The 26,746-nt window shown below is 42.2% G+C and overlaps 2 protein-coding genes across 2 annotated transcripts; both read right to left on the reverse strand.

Annotated features, from left to right (window-relative positions):
* Positions 1–863: 863 nt before the first annotated feature.
* Positions 864–21,641, reverse strand: loxl2b (lysyl oxidase-like 2b). The gene is made up of 14 exons (XM_063018162.1): positions 21,592–21,641; positions 18,441–18,818; positions 17,720–17,895; positions 10,527–10,738; positions 8,639–8,855; positions 7,085–7,268; positions 6,395–6,552; positions 5,877–6,044; positions 4,135–4,300; positions 3,779–4,019; positions 3,315–3,430; positions 3,101–3,237; positions 2,559–2,670; positions 864–1,902 (listed from the first exon to the last, which is right to left on the reverse strand). The coding sequence occupies exons 2-14, from the start codon at positions 18,787–18,789 to the stop codon at positions 1,832–1,834; spliced, it is 2,307 nt and encodes a 768-aa protein (XP_062874232.1). The 5' UTR covers positions 18,790–18,818; positions 21,592–21,641; the 3' UTR covers positions 864–1,831.
* Positions 21,642–23,624: 1,983 nt separating this feature from the next.
* On the reverse strand, positions 23,625–25,476 carry LOC134335604 (histone H1). The gene has a single exon (XM_063018163.1). The coding sequence runs from the start codon at positions 25,446–25,448 to the stop codon at positions 24,843–24,845; it is 606 nt and encodes a 201-aa protein (XP_062874233.1). The 5' UTR covers positions 25,449–25,476; the 3' UTR covers positions 23,625–24,842.
* Positions 25,477–26,746: the final 1,270 nt, after the last annotated feature.

A 26,746-nucleotide genomic window follows, 5' to 3' on the forward strand; every position in this document is an offset into this window, starting at 1 on the left:
TTAATGACTTTAAATCCTTGAACACAAAATATTACATAAATCACAACACATTTGATTATTTATAGGCGCTCAGGCTGTGAAGTGGTAAATTACACTAGTCCACTACGATTGCGATTAAGGGTTCGAATCCCCAGTGTAGCTATCATACATACAGATAGGGGAAGGGGGGTGCCGAGGCCCCACTATGGATTGGTGTCCTGTCCATGATGTGTTCTGGCATTGCATTAAGTGATTCCACACAAGCCAGACCCACCACAGCCCCGACCAGGATAAAGCAGACACGAAAAAGCATTTTATTAAACTAATAAGCCGAAGTGGGGCTGGTTTGAGTTTGAGTTTCCATATGCAAAAGTGATAAAGTCATCAGTAGGTCAAATGCTTCTGTCATGGGTGTGGTACCTTCCACAATGACCTTCAATCCACAGGTAATGAAGAGTCACTAAATGGTTTGTTGAGGGTGAAAATCATGAATCTGCTGCTTCAACACTCACCAGATTTGATTCCAGGTGAACATCAGTGGAAGATTTTGAAGTACCATCTCTATCTGCTGCTATCTGCATTGGAAAGGTTCTGGTGGTTTGTAGTGGCTCAACCGTTCTAACACAATGTTGGTTCTTTTGAAACAAGATCGTCCCCTTGTGGCCATTGTGCGTTCCTAACCCTATATGAGCCCATTTCCCTTAGCTGAAACCACACTGCCACCTTCTGGTATGGTTGCCAACATACCCAGATTGACCTGGAGAAGAGCTGGTCGAAGCCCTTTGAGAGATTGGCGTCCTGACCAGGATGTTCCTCACTAGCGTCAACGTTAGCGGTTGATAAAATGACATAAAATAAATAAATAGATAAAATATACAAAAAGATTCTGAATGCTTACATTTATTGCTCGCTAAACAACATTACAAATGCAAATTCATTCAAGTAAGCATAACGTAAAATCAGTCACATGACCCTCTAAAAACCGAGGATAGATTATTGTTAGCACCACAGATCCGAATACAAACAAAACAAAACCACATTCTGCACCAAATATGAGGAATAAAGTACAGTTTTAATACTAATCCCTGACTTAAAATAAATAACTAATGCTAGCTAACATTGATATGATCTTAAATAAACCAGGATATGGACGTGACCTTCGATGAAAAAACAACAATACTAACTAATCCATGCTAATACTGTTGTTAGCGTGCATATTTTCAGACAGGGGAAGCTTTTAAATACGTTTTAAGAGTTATTTATAACAATTAAGACCATAAAATAATGAAAAATATTGAAATATTCAGGTATAAAGTAGTTGCAACAGAATCTCCACGTGGCTTCTCTTTAATGGGTTTTTCCGGAGTCAGTTTACTCTGCTCTTGTAAAACAACTACACAAGTCTTTACGTTGGGTTTCTGAGGAAAAAAACAGCTACATATTCCAGATGAAACAAGGTCCATGAAGTTTGCTCCACTTTGAATAGACTGGAGTTTGTTATGAAGACGTCCGGGCCATTATGGCTTTTTATCCATGCTTTAGTTTCTGGAAGCCAGTCTGGTCAGGGCGGCCTTCGTTGGCTAGGCATTTTGCCGATAATCATCTACGGCATCTACTGCACATATTTCTGTACGACATTAGAGATTCTGTTCTACGCTGCTCATGTATATTTATGTTCATTACTGTAACATCATAATGGAGTATCGGCACATGCCTAGCAGTCTTCAAATGTTTGGAGCATCTCAGTCCAACGAGGTGGCGATGGTATGTCTGGCACAGAGCATTCTGGAAGGACACGTAGTGGTTCGAGGCTCTCAGCATCTCCGCTGTTTCATCCAAACTCCGTCTTCTCTTATCTGTGGATCACCTGGTTGTTCAGAAGTCCAGGAAACATCTCCTCGGATTCACCGCTCACTGATCCACCTGAGATAAGCAAAACAGATGGACGAGAGTCAGTAATGCAGACGTAAATTAACTTTTAGCATCAATAATAAGTAGACTTCTGTCCTATAGATCTAGCCGCGAAGCCACGGGGGGCAAGTTTTAACTCCTTAAGAACTTGGTGTTCTTGATGGCAACATTTCCCACCTGAAATAGCAACAAACTTTACACATTTCAGGTTAAACAACATGCTAGGTGGAGCCAACTTTGCGAAGGAACGTTGGACAGAACTTCCTGATAATGCAGGAAAAAATATTTAGAGCTTGTGTTGTCGAGCCAAGCCCCTGACATCAATCCTGAAAAATTTCAGAATTCTGTTTTATTAAAAAGACCTTTACAACCTTGGGGAGAGTTTGTCAAAAGAAATAAGTCAAGTTTGAACCACAAAGCTGCCAAAAGCAAATTATTTCCTTCCAAATATGTATTAAAGCTGTGTTTGCCAGAGTACTAATGTTAAGTATTTCTGTTTATTAGATCCAGATTTGAATTTCAGCAGGTGCTATTGGCGAACTGGGCGCTCAAACCCGAGATGAACTGGTGCCTAGTCTTTGGTATTTCTGCCTTGCACCCAGTATTTACCAGTGAACTCACAAAGACCCTGACCAAATGACAAAATAAAAGGACAAATATAATCTCACCTATATGGCAGTTGTACATCCAGATGCGATGGCCGTCGTACCGAGTCTTGCATTTCACGATGTTGTTGGTGTGATCAGACTCGGCAATCTCGTAGTTGGGGTTGATAACAATCTGAAAAAGAAAAGGTGCATTGAACTTTAAAACCTAAAACATGTACACTGGAAGCAGCATCATGCTATGGGATGCATCTCAGCGGCCAGCACAGGGAGACTTAAGAACTTATGGACAGATGAATGCAGCCAAATATGGAACATCCTTGAAGAAAACGTCCTCCAGAGCGACACAAACTCAGACTGGGGCAGGAGTCTATGTTTTACCAGGACAATGACCTGAAGCATACAGCCAAAACAACACTGGAGAAGTCTCAGTGGAAAGTCTCTGAGCGTCTTTGAGTGGCCAAGCCAAAGCCCAGACTTTAAACCCTATCAAATATCTGTGGAGAGACCTGAAGATGGAAAACTCTAAAGATGGAAAACTTCGGCATTGTGGGTAATTAGATGTACATTAATGGGTGGCCTGAAGTCACAGAATGACCGCCCACCTGAAACAAATAATCTCCAGGCTTGACGTCAGTGATGTCCACCCACTGGCAATCGATGTCGTGTCTGTAAGTGTCCCAGCACCCCACCGTGATGCCCTGCTCGCCAAAGTTGGCGCACTCGTACCTCTTCTCAATGCCTGGATAAACAACAAGACGGTTACCAAGACGGTATTCCGGTTTCCATGTAAATGATAAACAAAGTATAATTACAAACCTTCATCACACTCTGAGTCCTCAAGACAGAAACTGGCTTTGTGACCTTCTGCGACTTTCGATCCGTTCAAGCTGAGCAGATCGTAATGGGTGAAGATCTCCATGCTGTGGTAATGTCTGGAAAATCAAAGACAAAATCTCTCAAACTTGATGCAAACCCACCATAACCTCTCACCCCACTGGTAGAAAGATTGCATTTCATGTACGGGACCCCATGTGTAGTCCCAAACCTAGTAACCACTCGAATAATATAAAGCTCGCTTGACTTTGGATGGTGATTTTGGTGGATCTTGGACAATATCTGGTCATTTGGACACTTTTTTCCCAGCATACGGTGGATATTCAGTTACAGAAAAGAACAGAAACCATTATAATTTCAGGACAGCCACAGTATACATGTCTTTTGTCTCCTATACTTTTTGAACTGCCAATCAAATACCCTGCTGTGTGGTGAACGCAACTGACCGGTGGCAGTCGTGCCACACCCAGTTCTCCCTGTTGGCTTTGGGTCTGAAGTCGGACTGGCCGTTGTTGTGGATCTGGGAGGAGAAGCGCAGCAGGCGTCGGTACGAGTTGGCCGGAGTGGAGCTGGACGTGGAGGCCAGGCAGTTCTCCTCATACGCACACTGCAGCATGAACATGGGCCGGTCCTCTATGTACGTGGTCTGCTCCACCACCTGAGGGTTCAGCACCAGGTCTGGTGCAGCTGGAGACAAAGAAACCATAAACAAACGTCCAGAGCGGCAAGACACGGCCATAAAGTCACAGCTGTGTTTGGATACGTGTGGCCTGGCGCAAGGCATTATGGGAGGTGATCTTACTCTCGGAGCAGGAGACGCCGGCGGCGTAGCGAGCTCCTCCTCTGGGGCAGGTCACGTGTTGTCCGTGGTGAAGGCAGTGAGAGAGGGACATTTCAGTACCAGCACAGCGAACTCCACTCATCACTACTCCATCAGCACTCACCACCCCGGGCCAGTACCACGTTTCCTACAAACACACACACACACACAATTACTAACAAGTTTGTCACTGCACCACAAGAGGGAGCCACGTGATTGGTTTATCCATTGATGTAAGAGAATAAATATCTTTAACCTACACTGAGACCAGCAGAACGTCTTTGGAATGAATTAGAATGCCTATCAAAAAAGGCTATTTTTTTTTAGCTGTAAAGGAAATTCATATTAATGTATCAATGCCCATGGTTTGGGAATGCCAGGTGTCCACATACTTTTGCCCATTCAGTGTTTGATAGATAGATAGATTACTTTATAAATCCTAGAGGGAAAGTCAAGAAAGAAGTGTAGAGTAGATATATACATCAGAAATGACAGACGGTGGACAAAATAATGGAAACCTACCACCAATACAAAGACCCTAACAAGAAGAAGAACCCCAATTACCCTTCAGAAAGCTACAAGTCCTAAATAGTTTGCGGTGGGATGTTGGAGTTACCAGAGAACTTTCAGTTTTTTGATAATAAATCTACTTCACAGTCTGCACTTAATTGTGTGAATATAGGAGTTATAGAATATGGGCACGACATCAGGAAGAAGAGTTTAGACCATTAGGTTGATGATATTTTTGGTTATTTGTGACCATCATTGGCAAAGCAATCAGTGGAACTAAGGATCTCCACCAGAAGCTGCAAGAACCAATGGGTCGATAGCATTCATAATGGGCTTCATCCAAAAATCCATACAGATGTAGGATATATGACTTTTTATTGCCCAGGGGTCCAGATTTTGTGGAAGCCCTTCCAATTATATGGTATTATACTTTGCTGGATCTCTGTCATGATGCTCTGAAATCTCATATATCTTCATATGTCTTCACAGTTCATAACAGCTTTGAATCCACCACAAGAGGAAGCCATACTGTATCTGTTCCAATGTTCCTTCAAAAGCAGAGAAGAGCCGAGAACCGTTTTTTTCCATTTGCAGTCCGAAGGAGGAAATTCTGCCATCAGCCCTCATTATGAAGCGCCGGTCGGTCAGCGGCCGGTCATAAATTCCATCCTTGCAGATTCTGTCAAGGCTTCTGGTACATTCCTGCAAGCGTGGAATGTTTTACTGTGGACGCGTAGTTCATTGGCAGCATGTTTCATTTTTTATGTGAGGAAACATCTAGAGCTCCAGAAAGCAGCAGAAGAATCTGAAGATGGAATCGCAAGACATTCCAAACAGATACTGAAGCTAATGTGGTGATTTAAGGATGATACTCGAGCTCCGGAGATCTCGGGTCTCAAAGTTGTTGATGAAAGGTGGACGTTACATGATTAGGACGGGGTGCGGTATGGATTAGTACTATAATGCGACTGTCTAGCTAGATGTTTCAATCACACCCATTGTTTTTTTGGGGATGCATCGGAATGCCATTTGCATGTCGGGCAATCTTGTTCAACTTAAGTGCCCAACCTTACAAAACCTTTGTCTTAATGGGCATAAATTCCCACAGACACTCCAAAACTCCAGAGGCTGCAATGTGGGCGTAACTCTGTATTAATGGACATGCTGGTGAATTGGGACGTCTACATACTTTTGGCCCTAAGGTATATTCGTACCTGGAAGGCGCTGCTGGCGAAGCCGAGGCCGAGCTGTCTGCACACCACCATGGCCTCCATGGTGCCCCAACCCTCTCCACACACCGTACCCCACACCATCGATCCGTTACGATCCATCAGTACCTCCACTCGTCCCTCGAACGGGCTCCTGCCTCCCCTCAGACGAAGCTAAAGTCAGACGAAACCAAAAATTGCATGAGACACACGAGCATGTTCACTCAACACGACAACGATTAAAGGTGAATTAAGCAGAATTTTAGCTCCAGTGGAAAGCAGGTCTGGATTTAGTCTCGACTTGTTTGGTTTAGTTTTGGGTTGTTTCTTTGCAACAAAGCAAATAAAGTTGGAAACTTGAGATCAGCTGGACCTTTAGTTGGAAGGTATATGTTGAAGAACAAGATCATGGGTCTAACACAACACACCTAACCCAGAAAACTAAGATCTAGGTGTGTTGGACAGGAGACCTGTAGGTTAGCAGAGCCTTGTGAGTTACTAAACGTTGTGTGTAGGATGTTCACCCGCTGCTGGAAGCCCATGGCAGGAACGTTACAGCGAACCCCGGCGTCCTCCTCATGGCTGCATCCTTCCGAATCTTTGTCCATGTTAAAGCTACATTCAGTGATGGACTTCTCAAACCCAGTGCACTGCACCTCGTTCATGTGGACCGGCCCCATTCCTGAAAGACACCAGAGTGTAAAGTTAATGGCAGTTTTAACTGGACGTAGATGTGTAAAGGAAATTCAGTGGCCTGTCTTCCCAAACTAACCCCTTTGGGATGAATTGGAATGTCGATTACAAGCCAGGCCTACTCGTCCAACGCTGTCAATGACTTGCACAAATAACTAGACACACTTCCAAGAAGTCTCTTCCAGAAGGCCACTGTATATTAAGGTCTATGGTTTTGGAATGTCCAAAGAGACCTAGTCAGGTGTCCAGATATTTTTGGCCACACAGCGTTTGTTTGTATTGCTGAATGTATTGCCATGACAGACCGGAGCTAAACTCTGAGCATAGAGGATGAACAGCCACCACAGCACGCTTTCTGTAGCACATAATGCGCTGGTGTTTTATTAAGAGTTGCATTCTGACACATTTTGGAGGGCTACGATGTGTGAAAGCATTGTCACTAAGAGGTGACACCGGTTACCACAGTATTAGCAGTGTAGAGCGGTGAGTGAGGGTTCGTATGAAATGTACAATGATCCAACCTTGACCCAGCTGACCGCCGGACAGCGCCTCCTTGGCGGTTCCGAAGCCGAGCTCTCGACACACCACGGTGGCTGCGAGCAGGTTCCACTGATCGTCACAGATGGTTCCCCACTCGCCCTGTTTCAGCACCTCCACCCGACCCTCGCCGACCACGGCGCCGCCTCTCAGACGCACCAGGGGCTGCTGCAAAGAGTCAACGACCGACAGTCAAAGAGGTTATAAACATCCTACATCCTAAAATCTCTTCTATTACTCAACACTTGTGGTTGGGGGAGAATCCACCTCTGTGTGAGGTCTATCACTACAGCTTGTTTATCATAAGTTTATCATAAGGCAGTTGCGGAAGGATCAGCCATATCCAAGGATTCTATTTTAAACCTGATTAGAATATGTGTCATAAATCTTCCAAGGCAGGAAATCAACCATCCCTACTGTAAAATGTGGTGGTGGTAGCATCGTGTTACAAGTAGGGATGTAACAATGCACCACAAGACAGTTAAAAATCGGTTCCCATGTATAATGAATCGATATTCACTTTGAACAGCAGAGGGTGCTGGCGCTATTCACCTCGCCTGGTTGACGTCACTACAGGGTTGCCAGGTTCGGAATTTTCCAGCCAAATGTATTTATGTGAGGATACTTTCTTTATGTGTATAATTCATTTATTTATTAAATGTGGGTTTTATTTCATTTAAGTTTTTTTTACACAAAAAGGGAAATGTGCAGCATTGTTTGGCATAGTTTGTAGCTACCTCAAAAATAAAATCAATTTTTTTTAATAATTCACTTCTGCTTAACAAATATTAAACTCTTCGCTCCGCCAACTGATACAAATTGCAGGTTGTGAAAATTATTCGTGGAAAAACGGTTGAGGAACGAATTCTTCTTCAAGCCTCCGTATCTATAATTTAGATGTTTCCACAGAACTCCAGGATGTGAGCGGCTGCTCTCGCCATCCCCAACGAGTCTAAATACACACTTGGGTCAGTGAGATCATCTTTTTGGGAAACCTCCTGAATCGACGAATTCCGTCTCCATCGCCCTGTCGCATTAACGTTCATGTGATCACAGAGCTGGAGCTGAAATTGCAGGTTCGGAAACGCAACCGTTCTATACGCGGGCCGTCCAAAAATACACCAGTAAATGATACGCTGAGGGAAAATGTCCCACAGGGCCTTTCATGAGGAGGTTAGAACGTATGTCATTATGACAATTTTAGGAAGTTGATGCGGGTAGCAAGACGGTCTTTGAGTGGATCTTCTTCAGATTTCAGTTCCTAGATCTTGATCATGGTCACGTAACTCACGTTCACAGCATTTCAATGGCAGGAGTTGAGAAAGCTAACGAGTCTAAACTACCCCTAAAGTCTAAAGTCACATGTTCACCTAGAGACAGGATGAAGCGGATGCAAAGGCGGATGGCGTCTACAGCATTAACAAACGAAGCGTAGCCTGGTCATGACTGCTAGCCTTAGCTCTTAGATCTAAGTTAAATGTCTATTAGTAAATTTTGTAACTAGTAGTAAGTAATAATTATATAGATGAAAAGCTCACCTCCTGTTTGAAGACCTTGCTGTATCCAGCTTGGGGGGTCGGTGCGAAGGCTCTACCCGGGAGGCAGCTCACCACCACGGGCATCCCCTGGGCACATGTGCTGTTGGCAGCGTCTGACGTTGAGTGACCCAGGTTACAGCTGGATAGGTGGGCCTCGGTTCCTGTGCAGTTCACTGAGAAGTTCCAGTATGAGGGTGGCCTCCTGCGAGCGAACATCCTGGACAGAAGAGGGACAAAAAACAACATTTATCACGTTTCCTACATCTGGATGGATTTAGGTTTGCCAAAGGATGCCTTCGAGCCACAGTGTCTGCTAACAGCTGTTTGGTACAGCCAGGGTTCCACAGTGGAAAGGGCAGCGTTTGGTGGAGATCCAAGTTCAGTGATTGCTTTGCATGGTTTGATGGAGACCAGGTACCAGTCAAGAACCCTTCACAGCCTCTCAATTCACCAACGGCTTATTGGAGACTGTGAGTCAGATCCAACCCTCCTGCCACAAAGATCTGAAGGATTTTCTTTTTCTGAACGTCCCACCGTCCAGCTGAACGTTCCTCCTAAAAAGAGCGCCTGTTTAAACTCTGAGGTGTTGCAGGAAGCGAGACCCGAGCCACATTTGGTTTTCATTTAGCCGACGAGCGATGGAATGCCTCGTCCAAGATGGCCTGTGACAGCAACACGGACGTGCAGACTGAGGAACCTCCTGAACTGTGATTCAAACCATCAGCTCAGAAAGCCTTACGAAGACCAACCAGGAGAAGCGACCTTCCATACATTACATTAACACTAAAAATCGCCTGCACATCTGGATTAGAACATCTGATCCTGAAGTCTCTACAGGAACTCCCAGTGTTCCCAGAAACATTCCAGAGTAAGTTATTCATATTGGACTGACCATCCAGAATTCACAGCTTTTCTTTAGATTGTACTGGTCAAACCAAAACAACCCAGTTGAGACTTCTTTCCCCAGTAGACTGCAAGTGGGAGTCGTTTTTGATCTGGACGTGTGGTTGAGACAAAGCAAGACCCGTGGAGGAGCTGCCAGAGTTTATTATTGTTACGTAACGCTCCAGAGTTCCGCCCCCGCTTTCCAAAATAAAATGACTGGACTGATTGTTTATCTCGATTGTGGCAGATCTGCGTTTTGGTGGTTCCTGGACTATATTCGCCCATCCAGTCAAGGTGGCCAGAAGTATGTGGACACTGGACCAGAGGCTTGTTGGACGTTCCATTCCAAAATCATGGGCATTAATATTCCCGGCTACACCATACTCCAGTCTTTTTACAAGAATTTTACTTGATATTGGAAATTTGGATCTATTAAGTACCAGTCAACGTTCCAATTCATCCCACAGGTGTTTTACTGCAGCAGTAAAGACGCAAAATGTTGCCACTAGACTTAAAATTAGGCCAAATCAAATCAAAGCAATACTAAGCACTCAAACCCCTTTTCACAACCATGCCAACATGTGCTGGGTTACACCAAATTAAATGTATGAATTTAATACGTGGGTGCCTCACCAGAGGCTTGCTGGACGTCTCATTCCAAAACCATGGGCATTAACCACAAGAATTTACAAGAATTTAGCTTGTTTGTTGGAATTCGTATCCATTTTGCACCCATCAGTGTTCCAGTTCATCCCAAATGTGTTCAGTTGTGTTAAAGACCCTTGCCCAATCAGCTGGCACAAGGGTAAATCATCTACATTTTAGAACTGATTTGATATACTTGTTAGCAAGTCAAATCAAAGCAAGCCTAAGCACTCAATACTAATAGCAACCGTGCCAACCGGTGCCAGGTTACACCAACGACCGACCTTATTTTTGCACCATGATCGCGAGTCTATAAAACCCTGAACCGTCCTTTTTATTGTGCGCCCTGCACGCTCACCTGTACACCCGTGCGTTGTACGTCCTCATGGCCGGGAAGCCGAACATGCCGCAGATCACCCGGCTGTTCATGGGACTCCAGTTTTTATCGCAGATCTGCATCCATCTGCCACCGTCCTTCACCTCCACGTAGCCCTCGGTCACCGGGATCCGCTTCCTGTAGGAGGCCAGAATCGGCTTGATGCGCACGTCCTCCACCTGGATGGTCAAGTGCTGGACGGAAGAGAAACAGGAATGAGTGTACACTATATGGCCAAAAGTATTTGGACACCTGGCTGGGAGCTTGTTGGACATCCAATTTTAAAATGTGATCTCATCTGAGAAGCTTCTCTAAAGACTTTGAAGTGTGTCTGTGTATGGGAATTTGTGCCCAGTCAGTCAGTCAAAAGATGGCCGGGCTGATGTTGGTGTTCCAGTTCATCCCAGAGCTGTTAGGTGGGCCTGAGGTCAGGGCTCTAAGCAGGACACTGGAGTTTCCTTTAAAGGGGCACAGTCATGCTGGAACAGGAAAAGGCCTTCCCTAAACTGTTGCTGCATTTAACCTCCTTTATATAACTGATTTATTACACCAGTTAGCAACTGCTGTGGCTGAAACACATGAATCAAAAGAACAGAAGGGTGTACGTGAGCTCAAAGAGTCTAAGAGACTCCATAACTTGATGAGCTCAGCAAAAAAGCCCTAAGACATACACACACACACACACACACACACACACACACACCACCTACATCTGGAAGGAGAACGATAACTTTACTGAGGCTCAGCTACGTTTTCCAAACCACACCAGATGAAAGAAACGTGGAGCTCACATCGGATCATGTAAGCAAGACTCCGCCGAGCACCATGTAGAATAAATAACAGAAAAATGAATATAAAAGTCTGCTGGGTGGGAAAAGCAGGTGTAAGGACCCTGGTTAGTAGCCCGAGGCGCCTATACAGAAGTGGAGGAACGTGGAGATCAGCGTGTGACTCTCACGCACCAATCCATCAAAGTACGGGCGAATAAGAAGGGGTCGGTGGACTGCGCATGCGTTGGAGGAAGCACGTGTTTGGGAAATATACCTTCCTCATATGCCATCGGGGTCCCCAGCAGCAGAAGACTCATTGGCTACGATTAAATTGGGAGAAAAGGCCAATTTATGCCAAAAAAGTACATTACAGAACTGAATCAAATGGTAAGTCTAGTTCTCACTAAAGTTGTGTGCTCATTCTACATGCATTTCTTTTTCGTTCATATTTGTGGCATTAATCCAAAGTGACTTACAATTATGACTGAATTTGACCAGTTGAGGGTTAAGGGCCTGGCTAAGGGGTCCAACAGTGGCAACTTGCTGGGGCTTAAACTGGCAACCTTCTGATTATTAGTCCAGTACATTGTCCGCTGAGCCACCACTGCCCTTTTCGGTGTTGGGTGGCTGTTCATAGCCAAATTTTTTCCACAACATTCCTCAAATGCCAAATCTTATTTGGAGAACGGCAGCCGGCCTCGCTAGGAGACCTTGTAAGTGTTTCCTGGTGCCAGCCGACCCTAGTGGTGCTGCCTGCATCTGGATCAACATCAGATCTTGTACGGGTGGCTGAGAGGTGAGTCTGATCCATCAGAAGTGCTTAGAAATGCGTAGAAATGATTAAATATGGCGTCACGTTTATTTTTCTGGGGTAAAACAGAATAACTGTGTAATCCTGACTAGATCAGGTTCGATTCCCCTCCAAACACCTCCAGTGTGAGAACTTATTTCCAGAGAGAAAGAAACGTTTTTTTTTATCCCCCGAACATACGTGGCTGGTTTGGGCTCACGGTGAAGTGAGGAGGGGGGTGTTCGGCAGCTGGTGGATCGATTTGTAAGGACATGCCTGGCCGTGTCTGGTGAAAAACAGAGAGGAACATGAAGCCCCACTCAGGCACGTCGAACTGGAGAAGGAGGCAGAGGCTCAAGCGGTGAACCTCTTTCCTCCCGCTGGCCAAAGAGACAGAAACAGAGCAGAAACGAGGAGCTGAAAAATACCAGAGTAAAAGCGATAAATGTAGAAGTTCAGCTTTGATCGTGTATAAACCATATTTCTGTTTATACACATTTTGGGACATTTTGTAAAACGCACTAAAATCTAGAATCTGTGTGAAAAAAGTACAAAATAGATAGATAGATAGATAGATAGATAGATAGATAGATAGATAGATAGATAGATAGATAGATAGATAGATAGATAGATAGATAGATAGATAGATAGATAGATAGATAGATAGATAGATAGATAGATAGATAGTTGGTTGGTTAGACAGATGGATAGATAGATAGATAGATAGATAGATAGATAGATAGATAGATAGATAGATAGATAGATAGATAGATAGATAGATAGATAGATAGATAGATAGATAGATAGATAGATAGTTGGTTAGACAGATGGATGGATAGATAGATAGATAGATAGATAGATAGATAGATAGATAGATAGATAGATAGATAGATAGATAGATAGATAGATAGATAGATAGATAGATAGACAGACAGACAGACAGACGGATAGATAGATAGATAGATAGATAGATAGATAGATAGATAGATAGATAGATAGATAGACAGATGGATAGATGGATAGATGGATAGATAGATAGATAGATAGATAGATAGATAGATAGATAGATAGATAGATAGATAGATAGATAGATAGATAGTTGGTTAGACAGATAGATAGATAGATAGATAGATAGATAGATAGATAGATAGATAGATAGATAGATAGATAGATAGTTGGTTAGACAGATGGATAGATAGATATACAGACAGACAGACAGACAGACAGACAGATAGTTGGTTAGACAGATGGATAGATGATAGATAGATAGATAGATAGATAGATAGATAGATAGATAGATAGATAGATAGATAGATAGATAGATAGATAGTTAAAATAATGACAAAAACAAAGACAACACCAATGTTATCAGAGTGGCAATGAAGCTAGATTGTTTCAGCCCCCCCATGACCCTAACTAGATAAGCGGTTAAGAAAGTGAGTGAGTGTGTTGCAGAAGAAGCGTAACACCCATGATCTGTTTACACAACAGATTGTACAATTTAAGCACTTTCTTCCTGTCCTCCAGTCACTGTTTACCTTCAGTATCAACAACCGACACCGATTCTCCAGCAGAACTGAATATGTTCAGTAAAACCATTAAAACACGTATTTATCTGCAGGAAAATATCAGATTCACATAAAACATCATTACAGACGAAGTTTATGTAAAACTAATCCTGCTTTTATCTGCAGCTGAGAGTCCCGACAGGAGAATCATTACAGATGAATCCTGCTGTTCTGTTCCAACCCGTGACTCATATGTTCCCGTCCTCCCCCCTGTTCCCCGAGGGCTCCGGAAAGACTCCGACGGTCTCGCACCTTTATAATCCGTCCAGTCTGAGTTTGTGAACTGATAGCAGATCGACGGTGCAAATCGGAGACGCTTGGTTTAGGATTTCAACCCTGGAGCAGATCAGGAACTCACAACTTCATTTAATACGGTTCTTATGGATCGAATTAAAGGTGCGCTGATCAATTTTCAGTTCACTATTGCAAGTTAAAATACCTGAAGTGCAAAGCAAAACAGAAAAGCTGAAGCAATTTCATCCAAGCCAGTTCATCATGTGACTGTAAAAGCAACATATGACGCCAAACAAGAGCTTGATGGACCTCCCATGTCCAAACTCCATATTTATATGGTGTTACCCACATTTTTGCAACTAAAACAGTCTCCACTCATCTAGGACTGAGTTCTGGAGTGTCTGGAGAGCATTTGTAAGGTTGAATGAGAAGGCCTGGCTCACAGTCTGCCTTCCAATTCATCCAGAACATGTTCAACAGAGTTAAGTTTATTCATTACGGCTCTTTTGGATCGAATTAAAGGCGCTGTGATCAATTTTCAGTTAATTCTATTGCAAATCAAGTTAAAATACCTGAAGAGCATGATGGAACAGGAATGTTGAAGCTATTTGATCAAAGTCACATCTAAAAAACACCAAACATGCTGTATAAAGACGCCAAACAAGAGCTTGATAGACCTCCTTGGCCAAACTCCATATTAATATAGTGTTACCCTAATTTTTGTGACTAAAACAGTCTCCACACATCTAGGACTGAGTTCTGGAGTGTCTGAAGAGCTTTTGTAAGGTTGGACGAGGAGGCCTGGCTCACAGTCTGCGTTCCAGTTCATCCAGAAGCTGTTCTACAGGGTTGAGGTGCAATCCACTTGAGTTCCTCCAAACCAAACTCACTCAACTGTTAGCAAAAACATGGAGGAATTTCCTTTATACTGATTTTAGCAATGAGTGTGTCTTCTGCTATTTGACTTCTGCTCATATAGTGACTACAGTTAACATTCATTTGCAGCCCATGAAAGCCGTTTACTGTCCAACATTTTAGCAGTCAGCAAGCAAGGAGTCACACTTTGCCAAAAGCCCTGACCCCCGTCTCCACACATGCCGACCACCTTGTTTATCACCGTTCCACAAACAGCTAAATAAATATTCGCAAATACGTGAGAAATTTTACAAGAACCCTCCACACACGCGGCCAGAGTTAGCGCTGTACGTTATGAAATACGTTCCCGGGTCTGGAGATCAGCCGAAAGAATGAACCGCATTAAAAACGTGTCTCAGAGTCTCTTGGCTGCCATCGAGATGATGTTCATGAGATGGAATCAGACCAGAACATAATGTCCTCCCTGTTCTCCTGCAGGCTGGGAAGACTGATAGCTGGACGCACAAATCGTACACTCAGCGTTCAGCTAAATGTAAAAATACTGCCTGCCTACATAAGCTAGCACGGTTAGCAGTATGTTTTTCAGATCTTCTTGAGGTTCTTTACTAGAAGGTCCAAATACTGACCTCTCAGCCAGAGGAACTGGGCGTGTATTTAAACTGTAATTAAATCCATGTGTCTGCCTCTGAGCGAAGCAGCCCCCGTCCATGTTTCAATCGATTTCTTTACATAAATAAATAGAATCAGTTTTGGTTTCATGTCAGAAGGATGGTTTCCATTTGTTGTGGTCGGGTTCAGGATAACAAGGTGGCTGATCTCTCCTACGCGCTTGATGGGCAGCTGAACTACAGACCGTTCTTCAAATATTCCTTAGACATAGAAACATTCAGCTACATGAACCACAAGCTTTTCAACCAATAGCTAATCGTGTAGCTAGATAATCAACCGTGTTCTCTACAAACTAGCTACATCAACCACGTTTCTCCATAACATTTAGCCTGATAAACCACAATCAGTCCTACAACAATCTATTTTAAGCATATGTAGTAGCTAGCAAAACTCTAAGCTTCTCTAAAATATTCTAGCTTCTTTACTAAATGCTTTAAACATTCAGCTTTCTTTATACATTATACTAATTTTTACGTTTACGTTATAATTCTGCTGTACTGGTGCTGACCGCTGCCCAGATTGAGGAGAGCGTGCGCAGTACCCGACTGCATCTTTTCACCTGCACGAGTCGAGTTCATATGCGGATCAGACCTGTGCAGGGAGAGCCACACCCTGATCAGCATTATTCCTCGACTCAACTCATCTTAATTAATCAAAGAATGACTAACTGTAGAGTTGATCTCCCTTGTTTATAAAACACTGCATTCCTTACGAATCCTTCCTCACTGTTATTAACGACAACATGCTAACGTTGCAGTCACTAATCCCACCAGATGCCAACATGATCCTCCGCACTCGCTCAATTCTTCCACTCTTACGGCTTAGATTTTTCAGTGACTGCCTTCGAGGCCGAGATGGCTCGCGTTTCTCTCTTCCACCACAGCTGGAGGTTCCGAGAGCTAAGCTGATTAGGAGTCTGAAGGCCAGATGTTTGGAGGTCTGTAGCCTGCATGCTCGACTCGTGATTCCAACCCGTCTGCTCTGAAACAAGACGTCGGGAGTTCAGTCTGGGCTGAATACGTTTATGCGACTGTTTTCATTTCGAATACGGCGTTATGCCAGATGAAACTTTTCTGCACTGCTAGCATTTTTAGTAAACATTCGACTTGAACAACAACAGTCTTTTTTGTTGCATTGTTTCTGCTAACAATCTCCAAATCTGACGTTTCAGCTCAAAAAAAGTCATTTGGGGAAAATGGTAGTCATTAGTCTCAGCTTCTGTAAGTAATCACAGAGGTCAGAGTCAATTACAGGTTGCACTACAGGCCTGGCACAGCATCACCCGCTGAGATCCACAGCCTCTGGTGCTGCCCAAGCATCGCAGACCTTAATCTATAAATACAGTGCTATAAAAAAGGGAAATGACCATATTGCATATGTGATGATATGTGAAAAAGCATATCCTTGACCCCTGTGGGGAGCCCAGGTGGTGCGGTGGTAAGGTATGGTAGCCAACTAGCACTAAGAGCCAGGAAACCAAGGTTCCAACCTTATGACAGACTAATGTCTGAGAGTAGGGTGGCTAGAACAACTTCTCAGTGCGCTGTCAGTGCCAGTCACAAGCCTCTGGAAGCAGCAGACAGCAACCACCCTTTTTAACCACCAAATTTTAATAGTTACCTACCATTTCTAAGGTCCCAAGACTCCACCAAACCACAACGAGACCCATTTTTCCCAAATGGAGAAACAACTAACCAAGGTAAATCTACAGTTGAGTCGCAGACCTGCTGAAATCTCTCCAAACGCTCAACAACAACTCATCCAGGGAGTTACAAACATCTACAGAATTGCAGATGTCTCCAGCCTAAGATAAGGTCTTTATGACTCCACAATACAGAAGAGACTAGGCAATATTCTATAAACAGGCCAATCCAAATTGGGACAAAACCTCAAGGGTACAAAAGTTGAAAGAGAACACTGCACAGTTGACTCAAGAGCTCCTAGTGAACCACGGATGAAGTAGGAGTTATAGACTTCCTGACAGATTAATCCACCCACCCCAACATCACACAGCCTTTGTTCCAGAGAACCCCTCAGGGTCCCCTGAAAATCTCAACAGTAAATTATCCAGCATAAACCAGATGTAGAGCGCAATGCTCTTATTTAGTGGTGGTGACCTAAAGGTCAGCAACCTCAGCAATGACCGAGAGGTAACTGGTCTCTATCTCACAACGTTCTACTCATTATAAGCCCAGAAGTTTGGAAAAACAACCTTAAAACACATCTTTCATCACGAGTCATCAGCCACGACCCAGTGGTTGCACTTACATCAATGTTGTTGGTGACCGGGTTGAGGAACCTGAATCCTGGAATCCTCTTGTCACTACAGACGACTCCGACGTCCTCCGAGTGCTTGCAGTCGGACACTCCGATGCCGTTGGACTCGCACTGAGCCAGCGTGTTCTCCTTCCCCGTGCAGTGGACGTTATCGAACCAGATGCGACCTGAGAAACAAAGCGGGAGTCGGTCCTAACTCGATTTACCGTGCAGAACATAACACACGTGCTAAAGATTATGCTAATGTTGCGTTTAACTAAGAGCATTTATTTTGGAGACTTAGTCTTGTGAGGCCAGCCTTGATCTCTAATGAGACTGCATCTGGAAAACGTCTATGCAACCATTGGCTACCATTGGCATAGCTACATCCACAGCTTTTCTTTAATTCAGTAAAACGAATGTTTAAGAAATAGGCCTACCATTTGCTTTAGTTCTCTTGGAGGTGTTGCAGAGCACTAGTGTTTGCCTCCTTTCTCATTGGTGACCGCATAGCACATAGCTGTATGCCTGGACTGCCCATAGTCAGCCCACAACTGGCCCAATTCCCTAACACTGGTGTGGACCCAAGTGGACTAACCCATGAAAAGCCCCTGGACGTTTTGTCTGGGATTTGCAGGGCAACAAATACACGTTTACAAATGCTACTTCCTTCCTATTAGCTTCCAAAATCTTTCCACTGATTTGGCACTATTTGTGAGCTTTGACAACATACCCTCTCCTTTTCCGTATTTGGCCGAAGGGGCCCAGGACACGGCCTCCGAGTACCCGAGCTCTCTGCACACCACCTGAGCAGCGTGGATGTTGAAGTCGTCGTCACAGACCGTCCCCCACTGTCCCTCGTAATAAACCTCCAAGCGTCCCTCGTTGTGCTTCCTCTTCTCGCCTGCCAACCGTAACTGGATCTTGGGTACGTCTTTGGGAATCTCTGGAGGCGCGTAGTGGTCCTGAATCGGTTCGGGATAACCATGAGGGTAGCCTAGATACTCGTATTGAGCCCGGCACAGGCTCCATATACATGCCAATGCCGTCAGGTGGAGTAAAAGAGGTGAGGATAACAGCATTGTTGGGTATCCTCGTTATTCTACGCAACCTGTAAACAAACAGAGAGGAAAAACTTATTGTTGTGACTGCAACTGAATTAAATAAATCCAAATCCTTTCAGAGGAAAAAAACCTCCAGTCTATTTCTCTTTGTTCTTCTATGGTGCATGCTAGACTCAAAAGATCTTAAACGATTCTTCTTTTAGGTTTTCACACCAACATAAAAGCAAAAAGAAGCAAAAAGAACTCACGTAATGTAAAAGCTACTCTGTGTATCTAAAACACAACTACACACGACCCCTCAGATCAGAATATTTTATGTATCCAAACACTAAAAATCCAGACAGTCCACAAACACAAATGTGGCAGCCAAACCTCCAGAACCCCCATGGAATTAGTCACAGTTTCCGTTCCTGACTATACGGTAAAGCTTCTCTCAGGCGAAAAGCAGCGTGGCAGGCATTACACAAGCCCGAAAAAATGTACATATTACACGACGGTTGGAAAAAAAAAACACAGACTAACCGGACGGCTGTTTGAAACGCCTTGTGCAAACAGTTTACATTATTCTGATCGAATAAAGACTATAAAAAGTTGTAATTATAAGTATATAACGTTACACTCGATGCAAAGTATGTTTCTGATTCACTAGCAAAGGAAACAGATGAAAGCACTTTGGAAAACAACACTGCACAATAAAACGAACATTCACTAATGCTCATTTGTCTTGGAGACGGGAGAGTATTAAAGTCTGTTCAGGATCAGGCTCCTACAGCTGAGGTCAGAAGTTTAAATACACCCGTGAGGCACTGAACTGTATGTCGTTTTACTCTTTGAATTTTTTAGCATCGATGCAGCTGCTCCTTTTCTCTGACTGAATAATTAGCAAACATAATTACACCCCAATCGTCTGCTGTTGACAGTCATTAAACAAGCTTTTGGCCAAGCTCTGGTTAGGTGTCTGAACAATCTGTTTTGTTTGGCAGATTTGGTGGAATCCAATCAAATCTGTTAGTATCCTTATGAAGCTTAACTTTTCAGATCAGGGCTCTAATAAAAGGCAATTTTAGCCTGATTAAGCCATTTTAGAACAGTTCCAGAACCAGTATTGACTTGTTTTTGCTCACTGTCCCGTTGGAACACTTACGTTCTTCCTCTATTTCATCCATTTTCTGCAGCAGCCCAAAGAGCATAAAACAAAGGTCATCATGCTGGACAATAGATACAGTGTTGTTGGGTTTAAATGCCTGCTACTTTGTGGTCCTTGGTTTAGATCTGACCATTAAGACTAGGGATCAAAATCTTGCCAATTTGCCAACCAATAACCAGCTGTCTTAATTCCTTTCATCTTCATGATTTATCACAGCTTTACTCTGCTTAGGCTCTGGTTATGCCAGAATCATTGGTGCAATGCAATGACACACCCCGGACAGGATGCCAATCAATCGCAGGACCTCTGCTATCCACCCTAAGATGCGGCCAATCGTCTGTATGCAGCTTTCTAAATTTTATTGAAAGATTTTTTATGGTTGGTAGTTAATAGTTAATAACAAGGGCTAATTATACATGCTTATCAAATAATAGAGATGCCGTCAGTAGCATAAAGGTTTTTTTTTACATTTTGTAGTTTTTGCATGACGAGTTCTATCTTTCTCTTCTATACTTTAGCAAAATGCAAAATATCCACATAATTTTAGTAAAAATGTTACTCACAAATCAATGTCTATACTTTAACATGTTAACCTTCTGTGTGATGTTTTTAATTTAGTGAAGACTTTAGTAAGTGTAAAAGTCTCCCAGAAGTCTTTCTAGACTTATTCTCATTTTAATTTTGCCATTTAACCACAAATCCAAATTAACAGTTAGAAAATGAATTTGTCCCAACACCAAAGTTTCACATTTCACACTGTGTTTATGTTCTGGTCTCTAAAGAACGGTTCATTGTGTAGAAATCTGAGCAGTGCATGTTTGCCTGGGGTCACAATGGAAAGAGATTCCAGGACCTCCACAGAGGTCAAAAGTCAGGGATTGGCCACCAGTCAGAGTATCTCAACTGTTACTTTTGGTAAACGCTTGTTATTATTAAATTCGATAAACAATAAATAATACCGTAAGCATCACTGCAATATTATTAACCTTGGTATAGCTTTACTTATATTCAAGTATTGTTTAATATAAGCAAAATATATGAGTTTGAATAATGAAACTAGTTGGGGAAGAAATACTCAGACACCACGAATTGATACCACCCATGCTTTTTAAACAGCTTTTATACGACTACAGTAAAAAAATATTCATTTCTTCACAACATTGTGGTTAGTTTCGAGGTTTTGGGAAAATTTTTCTCACATTTCTTACATTTCTATATCGCCCTTACCAGCTGCATTCTGTTATAATCGAGGTCAAGTTACAGTAAAATGGTATTCCAGAACCTTCCACACAAGCAGATTTTAACATAACACATAAATATGTTCCTGAGTGCACATGTTTAACCCAGCAGATTATCAGACAATAAACATCTGGATGTTCTTGGACAAATAAGAATGTATGTATTCAGTCAGAGAAACTAAAATTACACAACTAACATGACAACATAACAAGTGCATGTAAACGTGTATTCAACTTTTGCATCTCGAAGTGTGACGTCATACTTTCCACACAGGGTTACAGCTTTTTAGTTCTAAATAAATCATCATTACTGTTCTAATGTTCTCCATTGTATTACACTGTTGTGTTAAACATTAATGCAGGTACAATGAGACACAGTCACGTGACTTCTTTAAAAAACCCATTATAAAAAATATGAACGAAAGATGAACTTACTCTGCTGCTGATCGTCTCGTCCTCAGTTCGTTCAGCCTCCACTAATCTGCTCCTCCAAACTCCCTAAACTTTCTCCTCCATCCAGACCTGGCTTCAGGTTGCCAGATTGGATTATTACATCCTGTTTCTGAAGCCTAGCCTTACTGCAAAAGGGGAAGTCTGATTTAGGGGAAGTCGTTGCAAACGTTTGTTAAAACCAAAATCAAAACAAAGGCAACATCCAGACTTTATAAAACTTGCTATTGTTTAACAGTCTAGGAGTTTTTCCATAAAGAGCATAACAGCATCTCTATCTTTAGCAAACAACCTAAATGTTTAGAATGAATACTTCAGAAATAGGCTTTCTGTTTGATTCAGTTCTTTGCATTGTTGCTCACAGGTAACAGTTCACGACTGAACTCCTAGTACAAATGTTCATATTTTCATGAGTGTGGTGGATTGTTCTTGGCCTTAATATACTTTGGCTAAATCCTCTTATTCTTAATCAGCAAAAGCTCACATCACAGTAGAGTTGTGCAACACACGATTTACATATTACCTGTTGATTTTAATCCTTATTGCCTGAACTCCATGATTATGACAAAGCAAACATTGTTTACAAAGCACATGCAATTAAAACCCAGGCTGCATCCTGTGAGCTACATTGTGTGTAACTATAACATTGGTCGTGAACTAATTATAAATAATATTTAGCAAGCTAGGGTTGACAATGACGTAACAATATCCCTGAGATTTAGATAAATAGATTGTACAGATGATGCCTCTTCACACTTCACACACATATTTTATATTTGTAAAATCTGGCAACTCTGTAGAACCACGCCTTCCGTCCTAAAACTGTGTGTGTGTGTGTGTGTGTGTGTGTTAGATTTCATAAGGAAGAGCGACTACGTGCCGAACGAACAGTCAGCACTACAGATGTTTACAGATGCAGGGATTAGTTGTGTTTACATGATCCAGTGGTGATCTGAGGGTGAATTAGACAGAAACAAGATTGACGATGCTGAATTATTTTATTGCGTTGCATTCATGGGTTCATTAATAACCCAGTATGTGCTGCCACCCTGTGGATGATCCTTGTGCGGAACAATACACGATTTTTATGGGTTCTAATAACATACTGTGTCTATATTGTTGAAATTAAAATGGGTGGAATATATGTACAGTTCTGACCATGAGTTTGTTGGACATCCCATTCCAAATCCATAAGCTTTAATACAGATTTTATATACCTGTTAGTAATGGGTATGACTGCAACACCAACACCTTAGTTCATCCATTTGGGCATTTAGTGCATTCTGTCCAACTGGAAGATCCAAGCCTGAATCAGATCTTAACTTCTGCCAGAGGTAGTGAGATTTTCTTTATGTACTTCATGGATGAATGATGATATATGCTCTAACAAGATTGACTTAAACGATGGGCAACGGTGGAGATCAAATTCGGGTCTTCTTTTTACACAAAATCCACCTTCCAAAAGTTCTATTCTGACCTTAGAATTCAGTTAAAATCCAAGTTCCAGAAGGGTTATCTTCTTTTGGGCTTTCTTAAGACTTGGTGACTCCAAAATGCGACCATCTATGAATCTCTAATTGTGATTTTTGGGAAAACTTATAATCATCCACCTCACTGTGTGTGTGTGTGTGTGTGTGTGTGTGTGTGTGTGTTCAAAATTCCGGAGCTTTGCTTCCCTCTTAAGGTAAAATCTTAGATGGTAAAGTTCTTAGATGGTACTGGACCCTCCACAACTCGAACCAGATTGAGGCCGTTAGTGGACATGAATAAATGCAATTCTGCACTAATTATTTATTAAAAATGATCTGATCTGTATTCAAGTTCTAATAGACAATGAAACTGTAATTGGAAGGTCACTGGTTAAAGCGTCGCCGCTGCTAAATGGTGTAAATATAATTTGTGTGGGAAATGTTGTACCTGCAGTAGCATTTATTCACCACAGAGGTCTCCACATTCCTTAATTTAAAAACCACGAACTGCAGCTTTAACTAAAAAAGCAAACAAACACAACAACACTGGAAATTTACATTTGTTTTATTTTTTTTTAACTAAAATGTTTAGTGAACAATTTTAACATCTGAATGAAGAACAGACAATGACTAAATGTTAAAACTCAAGAAAAAAGTTATTACAAGACTAATAAATAAATAAACACGTTTGTTCTGTTTAGTTGGCTATTTACAGGAACTCTCCAGAGTACATATTTACATAAACTGGTCAGACACACTTCAGGATAAAAAAGTGGAAAATAAAAACCACATCTTGGATGTTTCTGCACACTCGTAGATTTAGTGTCGGACTTCGTGTCTGGATTGGAAAGGGATTGGAAAGATACGCAAAGCCTAATTGGATTTGTGAGTCATTTTTACAGAGGTAGACACGGCGTGTGTTGTGTTCTCAGACTGCACTCCATCAATAGTCATGTTTCCAAAAATATGTCTAGAATAGAGTTGAATAATGAAAAACATTTGTGGAATTCGAATGTAGTCGCACTTACACGGTTCATTAAACCAAGTTGAGTTTTCAGAAAGAAGAACAAAATATTTGGTCGAGTGGATTCCTTTTCCTCAAAGCGAACAATCTATGTTGTCACAAAACTCTTGTTTTTTGTTGCGCCAATCCCAATACTTTTCTATTTTTTGGGCCAAGTATTTACCTCAATATAACTTTTACATGGAAAACATTGTAATTTACTTCCAAATAACTACATTGCATTACTTAAGGTCCAAAATTCTATACATTCTATGCATTTCAGCAACTTATCAAAAAAAAAAAAAACATAAACTAGGTCGCACTATAACTTCTCAACAATGTAATGGAAATATAGCTAATGAATGAGGATGATCGGAATGATATTGTAATTACTTGACATATAATCAGTGCATTACTATAATATGCAAATGTTTCAATAGCAATAAAAATCAACCTTCAACATATTTCGTTATAATAAAACAACAATTCAACAAGTTAGATGACGATCAAATTGACCACAGTTGGTTTGTGATGTATTGCATCGTTAACAAGTAAAGGTAATGCATGTATGTAATGCACCCCACCCCAAAAAAAGTGGTATTTTAGTAAAACATGGCTGGTGATCCGGTGTAGAAACAGTCCGAGCACCTCCTCAGGAGTCCGCTGTATCTGTAGTATTGTCCTCTGCGCATGCCCAGTGTAGTAGTAGTAAAAGCCGTTTAAAAGTTCAGGAATATAAACAGAAACAAACTGACAGGTTGAGTTTATTTCTTCTTGGCAGCTTTCTTCGCCTTGGCCGCTTTGGGTTTGGCTGCTTTAGGCTTGACTGCTTTGACCTTCTTGGGACTCTTTGTCACTTTCTTCACGGCAGGCTTCTTGGCTTTCTTCGGACTCTTGGTGGCTTTCTTGGCCACGGGTTTCTTCACTTTCTTGGCCGCTTTCTTGGCCACAGGCTTCTTGGCTGGTGTCGCTGCTTTCTTGGGCTTGGCTGCTTTAGCTGGAGCTTTTTTCGGAGATGCTTTCTTGACTGCTTTCACAACAGGCTTCTTGACGGGTTTCTTGGCAGTGGTGTCCTTGCTGACTTTAAACGAGCCGGACGCCCCGGTCCCTTTGGTCTGGACCAGTGAGCCCTTCTTGACGAGGGACTTGAGCGCCAGTTTGACTCGGGAGTTGTTCTTCTCCACATCGTATCCGTGTCCGGCGAGCGCCTTCTTCAGCGCGGCTAGAGAAACGCCTTTCCGCTCGTTGGACGCTGCGACCGCCTCCAGGATCAGGTCGGACACGCTCGGTCCGGACTTCTTCGCCTTTGCGGACTTCTTTCTCGCCGCTTTGGCCGGAGCGGCCGCTGGAGCTGGTGCCGTTTCTGCCATCGTGTCTGTCCGAGTCAAAGTTGTGACACAGAAGCGCAATGTTTACGCTGAACAGATGAGGGCGGTATTTCAAGCACACATGAGAACCTTATAGACTCAACGCGCCGAGCGGCTGCTCAGAGCAGTGCAGACTTGACTTCAGATGTGTTTTCTTACCTTGGGAAATGTCATATTTTCTTCATAAATGTTGCTCACAGTGGTGTGTAAAAATACATTCCAGTTCCTGACAACCTCGTTTATAAATGTGACCCGCAGTTTATCCGGATTCTTTCTGTTTTGAGCAATAAATCACCAAAACGCGGCCAAATCTGCAGGCGAACCGAGTCTCGGACGCCGCACTTGCTCTATTCTTTTAAACTTTATACATCGAATTTCTGGATCAAATGCGCATTTTTCATTTCTTACGCACAGAAAAGACTCTAATCTGTGTAGGTGTGCTCGTTTTAGTGGCTTGCTCACGAATCGGAGTCTATTTTAGCCGGTTTTTGTCGGCTCAGGTAGCACAGATCCAGCCAGTCGCCATTTCAACCTGCCCGAATCTGAAACACTCTTTCTTTATTCCGTTAAACGTTCATTAAACACAATTTATCACAAGATTCACATCAGGAAAGCTGAAATAAAAAGTCAGTTTGTTCACTTTGACAGGAAATCCGTTTGCTTTGTGTTTAGATGGAAAATGAAGGTACATTGGAAGCAGCGTCAGCATTGTCTGGGTTTGCTTTACTTCCCATTGTCGCTCTGTGGAATCCGAAATAGCTGTTTAGTATTAAAACTATATTGTGTTTTATCATTCAAATATATTATAGATATCCTAAATCGACTTGTTTTTAATATCTAGTTGTGATCAAATGTATTGAAATATATATAACAGCTTAAGAATAACGCTTACTTTGTTAAATAGACATACACACAATACAATGACCTGAACTGACGCACACATCCGTTATCTAAGCAGCTTTTCTGACTATTAAACATTAAATATGTAGTTAATTTGTACTAAACGTGTTTAATAGTGATTTAATAGCTTATTGTAGATTATTTGTGGTTATATTTATGTTTAAGCTTTTTGTCTTTTTAAATGGGTGGAGTCAATTTGCAGGATGTTGTTGTTCATAGCAACATGAATGCAGCACATTTAATTACGTTTAATTTTATTTAAATAATAATAATAACAATGATGATAAAAAAAATAGAATTGAAATAGTTTATAAATAATAACAAAATAACCTGATAGCAGTGGCTCAGCAATAAGATGGTTGCTGGTTCAAGCCCCACCAATGCCAAGTTACCAATGTTGG

Source organism: Trichomycterus rosablanca, chromosome 21 (assembly GCF_030014385.1).
Source record: "Trichomycterus rosablanca isolate fTriRos1 chromosome 21, fTriRos1.hap1, whole genome shotgun sequence".
NCBI lineage: Eukaryota > Metazoa > Chordata > Actinopteri > Siluriformes > Trichomycteridae > Trichomycterus > Trichomycterus rosablanca.